The sequence below is a fragment of the Lepisosteus oculatus genome, chromosome 10, assembly GCF_040954835.1.
Source record: "Lepisosteus oculatus isolate fLepOcu1 chromosome 10, fLepOcu1.hap2, whole genome shotgun sequence".
NCBI classification, from domain to species: Eukaryota; Metazoa; Chordata; class Actinopteri; order Semionotiformes; family Lepisosteidae; genus Lepisosteus; species Lepisosteus oculatus.
In genome coordinates this window covers 11,087,940-11,104,321 of record NC_090705.1, presented here as the reverse complement: position 1 = coordinate 11,104,321, position 16,382 = coordinate 11,087,940, and the positions used below count along the sequence as shown (strand labels likewise).

The 16,382-nt window shown below is 36.7% G+C and overlaps 1 protein-coding gene across 1 annotated transcript in view; it reads left to right on the top strand.

Moving 5' to 3' along the window:
• The window catches only part of mtbp (MDM2 binding protein), a 34,815-nt gene extending 19,906 nt beyond the window's left edge, over window positions 1-14,909 (top strand). The window contains exons 15-22 of the mRNA XM_069194909.1: window positions 211-304; window positions 3,723-3,881; window positions 6,283-6,378; window positions 6,472-6,699; window positions 9,726-9,957; window positions 11,700-11,813; window positions 12,264-12,329; window positions 13,954-14,909. Coding sequence (XP_069051010.1) covers window positions 211-304; window positions 3,723-3,881; window positions 6,283-6,378; window positions 6,472-6,699; window positions 9,726-9,957; window positions 11,700-11,813; window positions 12,264-12,329; window positions 13,954-13,992 — 1,028 coding nt within the window. The 3' untranslated portion in view covers window positions 13,993-14,909. The remainder of the gene's footprint in view (window positions 1-210; window positions 305-3,722; window positions 3,882-6,282; window positions 6,379-6,471; window positions 6,700-9,725; window positions 9,958-11,699; window positions 11,814-12,263; window positions 12,330-13,953) is intronic.
• Window positions 14,910-16,382: the final 1,473 nt, after the last annotated feature.

The window sequence follows — 16,382 nt, the reverse complement described above, 5'->3', positions numbered from 1 at the left end:
TCCTGTAAAACACTTTGAGTGGAGAGTCTAGAAAACTGTTATATAACATAATAATATAGGTAACATAAGAATCAGATGTGCGGGACAGAACTTTCTCTAGTCCTTTAAAAGACTTGAAAAATGTTCTGAGAATTGGAAGGTTTATGTTAAACTGTACTTTCTCTCAGCTGAATCCCATATGAAGAATTTTAACTATAGAAGTTCTTTTAGGATCTGATGCACGCAACATGACCCGTTTAGAATGGCCTGAGAGAAGAGTCCTTCAAAATTTTGAAAACCAGGAGAAGATCCGTCAGAAGTCAAGGTGAACTATGCGTCATTTTTCATTTGGGGGATTCTTATCACTGGACCTAATATGGCTTGAATGATAACCCACAATTGGTAATGAATGAGTTTTATAATAAAAAATAATAAAGTTTATTGATAGAGCACCTTTCATGCAAATAGCAGTTTAAAATGCTTTACAAACCAAGTGTAAAAATAAAATCTTCAAATTAAGAGATATATTCATCCCTTGGCAATGATTCAACTAAATTCGGCTTGCAGGCTAGATCCAGTGCTTCTAGCATTTCTGTCTGACCCCCCGTGACTCTCAGCTAGCTTTTTTCTTCTACCGAAAAGGAGAAAAGAATTTAATTACCTGTTGTCACTTACCGTTGAAACAACAGCATTCCATTGACTCATTGGTAATTTATTGTGTCAAAGTGGTAACAAGCAGTTCACGCACTTCCCCACTTCTCAACAGCTCACAATATCTGATCAGAACCTGGAAAGATGCATGGTTTTCAGATGCTCACTTTGCACACTGACTTTTTTCATCGGTTTGAGGATTGAAGAATGAAAATCACATGACTTTGATCTCCCCTTTCACAACTTTCCATGTGTTCCCCAATTTGAGTTCATCCACTTGCGTTTGTGATGCGCTGCTTACAGAGTTTATTGGAGTCCCCATTTGGATGAGTGAAAAGGTGTTGCATCCCTGCCAAGCAAAAAAAAACAACAAATTTTCACATCAAATTAAAAATATAATGATAATGGGGGGGGGAACTACTCGCTTAATGAGATGGTAGTGCTTGCATAGAGGCAGAAAAGACTTCTAGTCAGGGATTTGTTGGGCTAAGGTGAAGACGCAAATCATCTTCAGCCTTGAGAGGGACTCTGTAATTGTTCTTTATGTAAGTTAGCGCTGAAAAGTCAGACTCACGAATATAGATTGATGTGAATGGGAGAATCTTTTTCAAGGCTGTGTTCTGAGATCCGAAAGTCAGACAGTGGGCTCTCTGCAAATATCTGCTTCTGAGCCAAATCATTAGCGAGATGAGTCAATATCCTTCAAATTCAAGCAGTAATCCTGTTACCTGTCTCTGAATATGGATGTCTGATCCATCCGTCTGTGGTAGAGCACCATGTTTTCTGGAAACTACTTGTAAATCTGACTTCACAGTCACCCCGATACTGAACCCCGATAATGTTCTACAAGTCAGCTTTTTGCACACTGTTCTCACATAAAAACTCACTCATCCAGTAATGGGAAAACCTCAAAGTTGTCACTGAGAAACTGCATTTGCCATAACGTGATCGACCCCAAAATTTTGTTGGAAAGATTAAAGAGTGGAATTTTTTTTTTTCCTGGTGTACTGCATTTATGTCATCCAGCTGGCCGAAAATGTCTGTAGGTAGGCTAAAAGGGCAAGACGTATCACAATCTGAAAAGCTATTACCTAGCTGAGATTTTTTCTTTGATGAAAAAAAGTCCTCACCTCGTCTCCTTAGCCCTGAACAGCTAGCGCACTTAGGTATAATACAGCAGCTGCTGGTGCTCTGCTCCCATCAGTTGACACAAAGTTTTGAGGAGCTGAGGACATCTTGCACTGTTCTTGATGGAGCTGACTGTGCGGACCACTTTATCCATCACATTGAGTTCTCAGGGCATCCTCTTTGCTATAGGGGCTTCCCTCTCGTACTATGTGTCCTCACTGCGAGTGGAGCAAATGCGTGCACTTCACTTGAGGCAACAGCCGACTGTGTTTCCCAGTCAAGGCTTTGTGCTCTGTCAGTGTAGAAGCACACTCATTTCTGCCCATTTCTGTCCAGCACAGCGAAAAGCTTTTCACCAGTTTCACGTGGCAAAGATGGCAAAACAAAAAACACGGTACCTGTGCCTCTCCTGCCACATCCGTGGTCTCATCCAGTTGAATTTGAAGTTGAACATGGAGACACTGGATTTAACTTTGGAAATAACTTGCTCGAACACATTGTTTGCCTTGCGTTCGATGCTTTTCGACGCAGTCTCGTTTGACAATGGTCTGCTGTGTTTTTCCTCACATATAGTGGAAACAGATTCTTTGCATATGGTAAAAAAAAAAGTCTCACCTCTTGTGGATGTTTTCCCAGTCTTGACAATACAATGTGAGATAACAAATGAGCCCCCAAGTGCCTTTTCATTTACTATGGCGGCTTTCTGTACGATAGACTTCTGGCCTCCTATCTCCTATAGCTTTCTTTCAAACAACTCCATTGGCTTTGTTTGCAGATAAACTCTGTCTGGTTTGTTGATGTCCTAGCATTTTCGATGGCTTGACTTTGAGTTTTAAACTCCCTCCGGTTAGACGCCGCTCCATTTTTTTTTAGCTCTTTTTGCGGTAAAAGCTTGTTCACTGCCACAGGTGAAGGACTTGAAAATACAAACGTCTGTTGTAATAAAATAGCCACTGGGTGGTGCTGTTTTTCACAATGATTCTTTATTGCGCCTTTCTGAAATTGTTATATTACTGTATGCTGTTTAATGACTTACTTATTTTAATACACTATTCACACGAACTCCAGGTTAAGAACCACTGTTTCAGACTATTAGTGAATACTGGAATACAGATTTAAAGATCATGTATTGGGACTTGAGAAGCCAGAGGTCCTGCATAAAAATATTCCTGCATATGTTCAGAACAAGGTAGAGATAACTAAAAATAGTTTTAAAAGCTTAAATATATGTAACTACTGGACATTGGAGCATTTGAAAGTTCAGGCTTAGCTATGCAAATCATAGAAAGTCCAAACTGACGTTTTTTTAGTTTACCAGTTTTCAAGCATTGAGCCGGGAGAATTTCACATTATAGTTACCAAGAAGATACGTCTGTAATCAAATTGATTTTTCCCAAATGATGTGTTTCATAATAAGATAGCTTTAGGTTTCTTGGAATACTTATGTATCACAAAAAAAATTGATTTGGAATACTTTATGGTGTACTGCAAAACATTTTGCAAAAAATGCTGACTGAGTAAGATGACTTAAAAAGCTTAAAGGCAGCGTTGCACCACAATGTTATTTGCAAGTGTGTTTTTTTTCTTTTTTTCCAATTACGGATAACAATAAAGAAGGAATCCAAGTTAATATTGCCAACATTTAAAAATGGATCATTTCAGACTTTGCTCTTACATGTTCTATGCTTCTGATCTGCTAAATGATCTGTGTGTGTATTAACTGAACATCTCTCGTGCTTATCCAAGTTTCTTTTTAACTAGGTTGCTAAGAAGTAGTTATGTTCCAGTTTTTCCCCAGCTTCATTTTCCAGGTTTATTCTAAATCATTAGCTTTATTAATAGACAATTTAATTAATTTATAATAAAGTGATTGCTGCTTGTGCCCAGTTAGTTATAAGCGATAAGGTTGGGTATTGTTGCTACCAATTTTCTGAACACTGTGCTTTCTTGTTTTTCTTCTCTAGGACAGCTGTTCTGTTATCTGGCTCTTCTGATTCTTTGTTGGGTCCAAAGGACAGTCAAAGATGTCCTTCTGCCATGCTGGATGCTAAAGAACTGCTGAAACACTTTACGCCTGAGGGTTTACCAACGGGAGAACTGCAGCCTCTACAGATTCAGAGGGGGTAGAGTGAAGCTTTTTAAAGTACAAGACAATACTTTAGGTTTCAGAGCATGTAGCATTAAAAACACGTTTAAGCAGGGATAATTAAATAGAGAAACATCATACTCTTCACATAAGTTCATTTCTGATTTCAAAATAGCTGGGATAGGAAATACTTCCTTTTGCTAAGTTAATTTGTCCAAGTGCCTGTGTACCACAACATTTTAATACATTCCTTATCTAGGACTAGGAACGGTTTAGGTAGTCTGTATTATCAGATGTGGCATCTAACATTTATCGGGTTATTAATCACTTATGTCTTGCTGGCCTTCCTATATCCAGTTTGGGATAAAAATTAAATCAACCATTTTGGCCCTCAAACTGCTTTTTGAGTCACAAGTTTGGGATACCTAACAGCTTTGCTCTTGAGAGGGCAAAGACCAAATATCAGATGTTGATAGGACACTACATCACCTCCTCTCGTTCCATTTGGCTTTCTGGTGGTGACGATATCAAATCTAAACTCTGCATAACTGAATACATAGCAGAACAAAATGAATCAAAATGTGAAAATACAAAAATTACATGCTGATTATATTAATAGTCCTAATGAAACAGTACATTGAAGACCTCGTGATATAGGAGGAAAGTAACAAAAAGAAATGGAAAACAAGGAACATATTTGAACATTGGAGTGTTGCACTCTTAATTATGAATAATAAGCAAGGAATGAAAATGGCCTACTCCTTTGCATATCATATTAGCAGGAACTGTGCACCCCTTAGGGTGCACTTTCAAACATTTTAAAAGACACTTTATTATAGATGTCCCTTGACAGCTGTTCATCCCCCCTAGGTTCACTTTTAAAGTCATACTTTATATTTTATGAATTTCTCTTTTTTCTTTTTGTATTAAGTAACTGAAAATTATTAATTGTTCAAGTCTTCTTTCTGGTGTTTTGCACTGGACAATATGAGCTCATGACAATAGTAGCTTCTGAAAAAGCTTCTCAAGGCTGAGTAAGACGAAATACAGTGGGTTTGGAGTATTGCTTTATAGTAGCGTGGGAAGCTAATTGGATTCCCTACTGCACTTCCAGGAGGGAAACGTTTTTCAAAAGCGACGACTGAGAAGCTTATAGAAAGCTTGCTGTATAAGATGGAGCAAATAGTGACCTGGAAATGGAAATGTTTTAAAACACTTTCTTTAATAACATTTATGTGACATTATATGTGCTGTCATGACTGTCCAATCGCAAATTTACGATGCTTGTCCAACTTCATTGCTTAATCCCCAGTTCAACAGTAGTGGTTGGAAAGTTATAGAAATTAAATTCATTTTAAAAAAAATCAAAAAGTTCTATAGCTTTTCCTATGCAAAATAAAATATTAGCAGTATAATTCTGTTTTTTTTTAACTTAAAGCTTATCACATAGAATAGATTCTCACCAATATAGAACCTATTAAAATGATAAAAATGACATGATGAAATTATGACAAATTTTTAAAAAGAAATGGTCAATGAAGCTGTATAATTTAGGCATATATAACGTAATATATAATCTGTATAATTTAGGTTATAATCTTTGATAAGTTTTCACTATAGAAAAGTTAATCACAAATTTCAAGAGGAACGAAAAAGTGCCTTTCTGTGTACAAAGACTGAACTAGTCAACACCAGAAGCTTAACCGTTTTTCATGGCCAAATGCTTGAGTCTAGGAAACAGTTTACGTTTTTTTTTAGCTGCTCAATTACAGACATTTAAGTTGTCAGTTTGAGAAGTTGCTGCTTCACTTATTGTAAGCTCAGTTAGTCTTCTGAGGCTCACAAGAAAAGAGTTTCATGTGCAGTTGTCTTGCTGCCAAAAATCATGGTCTAGCGATTCTGGCTGTGAGATGGGATGCAGTGTGTGCAGTGCAGCAGACTTTGCAGAGCGTCTTTTCCACATTTCTTTTCAGCCTGTTAAACAGTTCACTAGTAGCGAAACAATGTCCTTGCAAAGATTTCTAGATTTCTGTTTACTTCATGACTTTGCTTGAAGTCTTCCATTTCATGAGGTTATCTTATTTAAACTGCAAAGTAATTAACAAAATCAAATGCAGTTCAAACACTATATCCAAGTCAAAGCTGTAAATTACGACCATTTTGAGCTGGTATTTTCAGATAGCCAAGACATCTAAGCTCGCTGGGCTGAATGCAGGCCAGTCTCATCATTATGCATTGTTCTGGAGTTGTTACATTTCCTTAAGTTGAGGAAAAACGGCATATGTTGAGCAATTGTACTAGGCACGTTTCCAGGTTTTTTTCCAAGTGAAACAGATTTTCGTGTGTTTCATTTATTATTTCTCCAGTCTCTCTTTTAATGCTTGAAAGCTACAGTACCTGAGATGCATCGCATTCAAGCCCATCTTTTATACTTTCAGGGAAAACGCCTTCCAGATATCCTGTGACCTGACACCCCGGAAAGTGCAGCATCTGCCTTTTAACAAGGCAGCCAACTCCCACTATCACGGAATTGAGTATGTTCGTAATTTTATTTTTTTAAAAAGCCAACCGGACTCAATGAATTCATGTCCAAGCCTCAGTGCAACACCTTTTTTTCCCGCTCTTAGATTCTGCCTGGATGACCGGAATTCTTTGGATCGAGACAAAGCCTTCGGCAAGCTTCAGTCTCGCCTCATCCGCTATGAGACCCACACTACGTGCTCCAAGGAGCCCTGCCCCGTGCCTTTCGCACTGAGCCCGGCCCCCTCCCCTGCGGTCCTCTCCGAGCCCGGCAGCGTCCCCGAAGGAGAGGCTTTTCAGCTGGAGCAGAAGGGGGAGCTCTCCAGACGAAAGAGGTAACATTCACACAGCCTTCGGGTGGAGATTAATGAAGATTGCTTCAGGTGTTAATCTCTTTCAGGCCTGCTGTAAACAGAGTGGTGGCAGGTTAATACACAACAGGACAGTGTGGAATAATACAGGTTATAACAAGGAACAAAACATAAAAAAAACTGTGAAGCAGAAAAATTAATCATGGATTGGATTTTAAGGAGAGCCTTCAAACACAAAAGTAAATTGTCAAAAGGTCAGTTTGTCAGGTATTTTGGATTGCTGAAAACAGAATGCCAAACAGTCTGTTTCCTTGTTTTAGCCAAGTCATTTCTTCTAGCAATAAGCTCTGTAATGTAATAATGGTCCTTATATTAATACAAATTGACTTACAAAAAGTATAAATGTGCTGTCGTAGATATAATACTTACATAGATCAATTGTAGATGTTTGGAAAAGCACAGGTTTTGAAAATGTTGCTATAATTTGGCTTTAGTAGTCTTCAGCCTAGGATGCTTAGTTGTACATTTTTTCTTATCTACAGTGATTGTCTTTACAAACATCATAGCCCATTTATCTGTGAATAAGAAACACTAGGTTTTATTGAAGTGCACAATAATTTGATTGAAATACACTTCTTTTATAGTCTAGTCTGTGACCCAGAAACATTGGGTGCTTTTGGAATAGAAATTGTAATGCTTTGCTTTTTAACGTAATATGTTTCTTCAGAATAAAGTTTTTGTTTCCATTAAGCAAAAACTTTTACCTCAAAAATAGTTTTACAGTGAGACAATCTTTAGTGAGAATGACATCTAATCTGAACACATTCTTCTCTTTTTGTGCAGCCAGCAATTATGCAAGTTTCAATACTGTATGTATGCAATTATTAACTGGAATAAAGGAGAAATCAGAGCTTGCTGCAGTCCTGATGCCACATGATACTCTCCATACCCCAATATGTTTAAGCAGTAGTTCTGTGTAGGATACAAATATTTTTCTACATGCTACGGCATCAAGGAGCAGTTTATTAATAAAGTTTGTGCATTCTCCTGTTAATGAATTTCTTGCTGCTTAGTTTCCTGGGAAAGGTTTCAAAGGAGTAACATTGGGAAGTGAATTACATTTGCTCAGTGAACCAAAGTTTTTAAGTTAAATATTGCACAGTTCAGTCTGTGCAAAAAGCAATAACCCAGATTATGCATTCATTTTTGTCAGGTACTAATGAAGTTTTTAGTTCGTTTTGCATGAGCTGAGTTTATATCAGGAAGTAAGTCAAATGCATATTTGTTTTCTCTGAATGAATAAACCAGGCCCTTGTTCCTACAACTATAGATTTACTATTGTAGCCTTGAATTACGTACAATAGCAATTAGAGGATGACTAAAATGTTCTTTTTTATGGATATAATTTTCAACTCAAAAATGCAATTGCATGGGAGCTGTAGGATAAGATAAGGTTTGCTAGAGTTGGTTTTCTTCCAGTAACAATAGCTTTTTATACCCTCAGGATCTGAAATGATCTGCAGTTATTTTCTCTAAAATATAGGTTGTTTAAAGAACCCTTTATCAGCAGATAGTCTGTTGTTAGACTTTTTACTTTTAAATAAAAAAAACAATACAGATTATTTACTCCCACCCCTCATCGCTCATTTGTCAACTGTAGTTGCTTTATATCATGATGTATGGCTTTATCAGGGCATATATTAGTAAAAAGAGCTACATTTGTATGCAAGTTATAAATTGCTTAATGTTTAGAACTTCATAAGCTGTTTTTTTATTTTATGTATTATAACATGATTAATCTTTAGGCTTGTTACAGGAAAAAATAATTTTTATTTCGTACATGTGATATCCATTTATATGTATTAACCATGTCTTATTTCAGTGAGCTTTCTATAACCCCTTCCTTCAATTGACGAAATTTACAAATGTCCAGTTTCTGAATTTTCACTATAAAGAAGCACAAGTTTTCTTAACTATTTTTCCGTTTCAAAGAGATTGTCACTATAACGAAAGTACAGGAAGTAGAGGAAGGCCCCCATCCTCATAGCCCGATCTCTCACAGTTCATAAGGTCATAGAATTTTTATGTCTTATCATATCTAGTTAACTGCTGTTCTACAGTAAAAAGAGTAATTATCATATACATCAGCGTTCTCACTTTTACGATTCGGGGCTCCATTAGGATAAAAGCATGGGGGATGGGGGATGATTTGTAGCTCTCAGAACAAATCGGAAGTTGTTACATATAGATTAATGGGAAGCTCATTTCCGGATTCGTAAGCTTCACCTTTCAGACCATTTTTGAATAAACTACATTTGTAAATTAAGGGATGGGTGTATTAATTATTCTTCAGAAAACCAACAGATTACAATTGGCTTCTGAAATGACTTGAATGAAGTGTCCAGGGGGACGGAATCATTATGGCTCTAAACTCTTTATATTAGAATGAAATATAAAGTCCTAACATGTTAGCATTAGCTGTTTGATCGAAAGAAAACGATCTGTGGTATCAATTGTTATCTCCGGAATAACCTTCCATGTATGGATTTGTGTCTGCATTCAGACCCTAAATACTGCATGTGAACGTGCTGCTAGTTGTGAATATTTTTTGTTGCTTGCTTATGCTTTCCTGTGAAGGAACAAGTAATGGTTTATTCCATGCTGAAAAAAAAGAAGAAAGAGAACACAACGTTTCGGCCGTGGAGCCTTCTTCAGGTGTGAGGAGCCTGCTTCAGCTCACACCTGAAGAAGGCTCCACGGCCGAAACGTTGTGTTCTCTTTATTCTTTTTTTCAGCATTGAATAAACCTATTACTTGTTCCTTTGCAGCCTACGCATGCTGACGCAGCTACCCACCTGAACTACTATGCTTTCATGTGCTTGATTGTTCTGCAGGAGTTTCATTAATGTGTTGGGGCTGCACTTTTTAAAGTGACATGACTCCATATATTAACCCAGCTACTGTAGCACATGTATTCTTCCCTTTTTTTAGCAGTCAGCATTAAACAATAAACAATAAACTGCATGATGCAACTTTCATTTCCACTGCAGGCTGCCTAAATCAGAAAGCAGCAACTCCCTTCTTTCTCATCCCGGTGGCAGCAGTGGACACCGCGCCGCTGCCCGCTCTCTGAGAGATCAGCCTCAGAGATCTGTGTCGATTGCCTCGGCTCCCCTCAAGCGCAGTCCCAGCACGGGCAGAGAATGTCAGAGTCAGGGAAAGACCCAGGGCCAGGCGACGGCACAGCCCACAAAAGAGTCACGGTCACAGAAGCATGTTCGGGTAAGGAACCCCTTGTCTCAGGAAATTTAATACTGTGATTCACTGTGTAATAACAGAGATCAACATAGTTTGCAGTGCACAGCTTTGAATCCTGTTCTTTCCCAGACAATGCAATGCTGTCTTCATGACGCACATCTTCACAAAGAAGCAGATGTGCGAAGAGGTGTACCAGCTAGTGTAGCATGTAATAAACTTGCTATTGGTCTAATCAGAAATCATGACGACTGTGCTATAGTTCCGCAATGACATGTCCTAAGCTAAGATTTACATAAAACCACTAACAAAAATGAAGAAACGCAAGCTTCAATTGAGTAGTTTCATCTGGAAATAAAAATAAACCTCACAATCACTTCCATCACACAGTCTGACATGTAAATGTATTAGTGGTAAAAAGTGCATTGTGGTCACAACACTTACTTCTAAATTATATAACACAATCTTTCACTTTACATTTAGATGTACCATGTATTTCTTCTTTCCAACCATATACTGTACAATACAAAAACAAACAGCAGAAGTCTGGGCCTCACACCATGGTTCTGAGCAGTGGAAAGCACAATAAACCCAATAGGTCCGGATTCAGTAATGCCAGGGGATGGAGTGCAAGGGCTCTCAAAACATCCCCAGCATCTTTTTAACCACAGTCAAACCATTCATCCAGATTATTTTCTGCTGCTGGGAGAGGCCAAGATCAGAGTCATCATCTAGTAACAGTACAGGAGAGAACAAAAATTATCCCTACGTACAGTAATGGACAATTATGAAAAGATAACCCCTTCCAGAGCTTAACCGCCTCTGGATACAGCACCCCCAGATGTAGGACTGCATAAGAGTAAGTGTATGTAAGAGATGAGAATCTAGCTTCATAGTGATGTATTTGTAAAAGGGTTCTGAGTTGCATAGAATGTTTTCTCTTTTAAAATACTATTTCAAAGCATGCAGCTATCGTCTTTGAGACATCACATACATTGTGACAGAATGTTACTGTATGTGAATATTTGGATTAAGATTTTTGAAAGAAGAATTTACATTATCCCAACTATTGTTTTTGACATTCAAGTCCATATTCCTGATAGTGACCATTCCAGTAGTTTCCTGTATATGTATTATGCTATACAAATAGGTAACCAATCCATTAGTTTTGCCCGAAAGTTTAAACATACTGTATTACACATTGGGTGCATAGATGGCCTCACTTCCTAGGTACGGCCTAAGCATACTTTGCACAATGTAAGTGCAAAAAGAAAGAGGAACCTGGATTCCAAGTCTTGTGACAAGTGATGGCTAGTCTTATTGAATCTCTTATCACAGTGATGTCCTTTATCACTCCAATCGGGGAAAAAGAGAGGAGAATCGTCTGTAAGAAATTCGTGATGGTGGAAAACAGGAGCATGCCATGTTTTCTGTGATTTTGTATTGAATTGAGAATTTCATTTGCTTTCTTATCCCTTGCCTTATGAGTTCTGTAATTCTAGAAAGCAGTCTATCCCAATAGCCTAACAGGAGAGAAAGAATGATATATTTCAATAAATTCAGGCAAGGAAGCACTTTCATTTTTATTATGGATATGTGTGGCTGAAGGGAATTGGGGAAAAGAGTCCTGTCTACTCAGGTCAGTATCTGCCTGTTTAAAAATGTTTTTCAAGTTGTTTACTATGATGACATGTAAAGAAGAGAAAATCTGAACACTAAGGTGTCTGAAGACTTAAGGACATATCTTTAAGTCCACGTTTTTGTTCTAGATGCTGAAAGAGGTCGTTGCAAAAACACTGAGTCATCATGGGATTAGAGAGGACCATGAGAGTTTTGAAGCCTGCAGCCAACGCCTTTTTGAAATATCAAAGTTTTACCTGAAGGTTTGTGAATAGTTTTTTTTATTTTATTTTAACAGCTAGAGTTTCTAAAGTCAGATGAAACATTCTCAAATTCTTTATCCATAAAACTCAAGTGAATTAATATATGCTGTGTACAGTAGTATGCTTAATGGTACAAACAGACACCGGTGGTTAGTACATGTAAGGGAAGCTATCAAACCATGCAAGCCAACATAAAGTTTGAATGCAAATACCTTAATCCTTTGTTTAAATTAACTCTTACAGAATGTTACTGACATATACAGTATGTGACAGGGTTAGAGTGGCGTAAAAATGTTTGCACATCAAAGATAGTATTTCAAAGTACACACAGATTAACATTTAAACAGCTCTTCCTCACAATACCATGACATTGATTACTAGGATTAAAAGTGGTTTTCAGATTCGTTGTTAGTTATGCATGCAAGATCGGTTTTGATTTGTTTTAAACAGGACCTGAAAACCTCCCGTGGTCTCCATGAGGAAATGAAAAAAGCTGCAAATAATAACGCAAAGCAGGTAAATTAGCAAAAAAAAAATGTGCACACATTTATATCAGCGAGGGAATGCCGCAAGGCATGCCTGTGGTTTTTGCTGATTGATTTCATACATGATGCATCTTTGTGATATGGCCAAGGCAGCCCAACCCACATTTTATTTCTGAAATCATCTCCAATAATGATTAATTCCCACAAAAACCTCCAAAAAAGTGACTATTGTAAAATGTTTTCTATAATAAACTTGTGAGTAAACTGTTAACTTTGCTAATATAGATTTTGCTATTTGTATGAGAGACCAGTCTTTTTTAAAGTGTCTGGGAGTGTCAGAATTCAACCAAAGTGGCTGAGAAACAAAGGAGTTGAAATTAAAGGTTTGGTTGAGCTGTGCCCCCTGGAGACCTTTCACGCTGCAGAAAGGAAAATATAATATGTGGTTGTTAACCCCTGCCAAACCTCTGACGTCTAAATACCATTCACAAAACTACTTTATGTTCAGTTTGTTTATTGTTTTTTCAGGGAAAAGAAAGAATATTACATGGTAGCATAGACAATAATGAATAAATGTGAACGATCATCATGGCATGAAAGACTTGGTACCTATACAAACTGTATTCATCCAAAAATAATATAAAAACAGGAATAAAGGAGTAGAAAAAAAGGAAACCAAAGATAAGAGAGAGATAAGCAAAGGAAAAAGAGAAAAAGAAAAAAAAGGTAGTGAAAGAACAGAAGAGGGAAGTCATAGACTTCAAGGTCTTTCATATGACTGGGCTGAGCTGCAGGTTCTTCAAGAAATTTAAAAAGGGCCAACAGGCAGAATAAAATTTTGCAGTGGAGCCACAGAGGGAAAACCTAATTTTTTCAAGGTGGAGAAAGTCCATCATATCCCTTGCCCAGAGAGTGAAGGCCAGTGCAACCGCTTGTTTCCAATGGAGCAAAATCTAACATCTCGCAAGTGTACGAGAGAAGCTACTCCAAAAAGCTACTTTAAATGACATTTAACAATGCTAGTAAGAAGCATTGAAGCAAATGTCACATTTTTGTAAGAAATGGAAAGGTATGCAAGAGAGGAAATTCTGGGGGATTAAAAGAGGAACCTCTGATCAATTCTGGTGTCAGTTTTCCCAAATCTATACAAGCTGATTAGAAGCAGTTATAATTACAGCGTTTTATTAAAGATGGTCAAGCACATCTTAAAGGATATGTAAGCAATGGTAACTAAAAAGTTGTCAAAAATAAATAATTTTTTGAAGCCATGTTTTCTCGCATGTCTCCATGTCCTCTCACAGTCGACACACTTGCTGGTAGGTTAATTGGCTTCTCTGAAAATTGGTCCTGGTGTTTGTGTGGGTGTGTTTGTGTCCGTGTGCATGCCTCATGATGGATTGACATCCTGTCCAGGGTGTATCCTGCCTTGCACCCATTGCTTGCTGGGATGGACTCCGACTCCTGCTTCGAACCTTTATTGGGTGAAACCGTTAGAAAATGGACGGATGTTTTCAATGTTTCTATATGTGTGTGAAGACTGCGTTTTAGAAGGTTGACTGTGGTTCAAGTGAGCATGAGCATCATAAGAAGAAAACAAAAAAATGATTTATATTTTCACTGCAATTTACTTGTTTTTTTTATTGTTTGTACTACAGGTAATTGACTGGATCCTGGAAAAAGCTTCAAAGAAATAATGAGCCACTAGTAACTAAAAATAGATGGAAAGCTCATCCCACCTTTCATGATTTGGATCATTTGTTTTTGCACATTATACTTGAAAACCACTAATCCCTTTGTGGTTTCCGTGTTACACAACTTTCCTTGATATACATGTGGTGGACGGTGCTTTTTGCAGTGTGTTGTCCTACTTAAATATAGCATTAGCAGGAGCTGACAGGATGCATTACTAACACTTGTATACTGATTTCTGTAGGTTTTTAAATTATTAGAAAATCTCTATTTTTAGGTGTAAGCATTTATGAATGGCATTGATACCAGTGACAATGTGTTTCTAGGAATGTACTTTTGTGTAGTTACAGACGTGTTTTCTGTATAGGAAAAGACTATTGTATGTTCCATAAAATAATTATCTGGATGTGCAATATGCATTGTTTTATTCCTGTTTTTTTCTTTCTACTTTATTTCTGTATATTTTAGCATTGTGCTAAAGTTTTCCGATTCCTAGCTGTTGTACAAATCTTTCCAGTGATCAGTTTTGTTAATGTTTCATCGTTGACTAAAATTAAATAAATGTTATTGAGATGAAAACTCACAAAAAGTAATTTTATGCTTACATTTTATTTGAACTGTTAGCTTACACTCTTTATTAAAGCTTTATAATTATGATGCACTGGTGGCTTTCTTTTGAAAACTTTGAAAACTAAAAAGACCACAAGCTTTTACATATTTTAATAGTAGAAAATTACTTATGTACATTTTTCTTATTTATTCTTCAAGCAGTAAAACCAATGGCATAGATCAACATTGAAAGACAGTTTAAGATATGTTCCCAGCACACTGTACAGCTAAGTGGGGTACAATTTCTTTTTCATTTAGATCTTAATTACAGTAATTAAAATGTAAGATAACATTAAAGGCACAGGAGTTTCAAGGAGTCTTTTGTCCTTTTTAAAAACCTTCATTTAGCACAATACAATAGGATTGCCCTTCTCTGTTACAGACGTTTTCAACACAGCGGTGACAATATGCGTTTGAGACTAGTTGAAGGTACTGATTAAGAAATGTATGTAAAGTAACAAAACTGTCATTGTGTTTGCTTTTATTAGTTTATTCATTTCTAGAGATTTTTTCCAAATGACCTTGAGAAGGTTGCGAAGCTTTGATGTAAGCAAACACAGTTGGCCTACACAGGTCTGGTACAGAATTTGCTCTCTTTTAACCTCTCTACTTAAAATGATATTAAGGGTACAGTTAAACTCTCAAGAATTGTAAGCATGGGCAGCAAAATTATTGGTCAGAAACAGAACCAGTCAACACACTTGCATACTAGGAGTGTTTGCAGAAAAGCAATGTTAATAGTAAATGATGCCTCACACTCACTACTCTACCAGTGATGTTTTAGAGTACTAAAGGCTACAAAAACATTTTTAAGAAACTGGATTGGCAACATTTATATGCATGTCACATCTGAATTTTGGTATTTTTGGACTGTTTTTTATTGTGGTTTATGTTGCATTGATTGTTTACACCTTGTAAAATCTGTTGTATTTTTTATGTACTGTATTCTCCATTTGGTGTCTCAGTGAGGCCAAAGGGAAATTCGCATTATACTGTATGTGGACAATAAAGTAGATTCTTATTCGGATAAAAAAGACACAACCTTGGAGTGCAAAGTTGGTAAGAGACCTGCAGTTGTAATTGCTGCCAAAGGTGCTTTCACCAAATATCACGTTCATGAGTCTGAATACTCATGAAACTATTTTTTTCCGATTTTAGTTTTTGCTGACATTTACTGTAACTTCTCTTATCCTTTAAAGTGTTCAGTTTGAACATTTCTGTTTTGAATAAAATTAAGTTAAAAAAATGAATGCATCAGTTTGTACTTGCTAATTCTAGACTTGTTTAAATAGTTTTATTTATTGAATTTTCAGGATGATAAATTGTTGACACCATTTTATTATGGATGTTTTCTAGACATACATACTGTAGATTTATTTTGTAAGCAAGCACACAGAGATGCAAATTAGGAGCATGCGAGAAATACCTGAATTATTATTTGCAGTACATATTAATCTCTGACATCTTTGACATATTTGCCATGATAACTATAATATATATTAATATAATTTCTTGATATATTACAAACAATATAAACTTTACCATCACATTTTTTGTAAGAATGAAAGGAACTTTTCTTATATTTTAAATGTACTCAATAGTAAGAACCAACAGTCATTCACTGCGCTTTAAGGACAATCTGTAACCATAAAAATACCACTACTACTTTAGCATGCTTTGTTTGAAGAAGTCCTAGATAGTTCCAAATGATGGGTTTAACAACTGAACTGTTGGATTATAAATACACATACAATATGTTCCATTCAGAGAACTAAATAGCACTTCT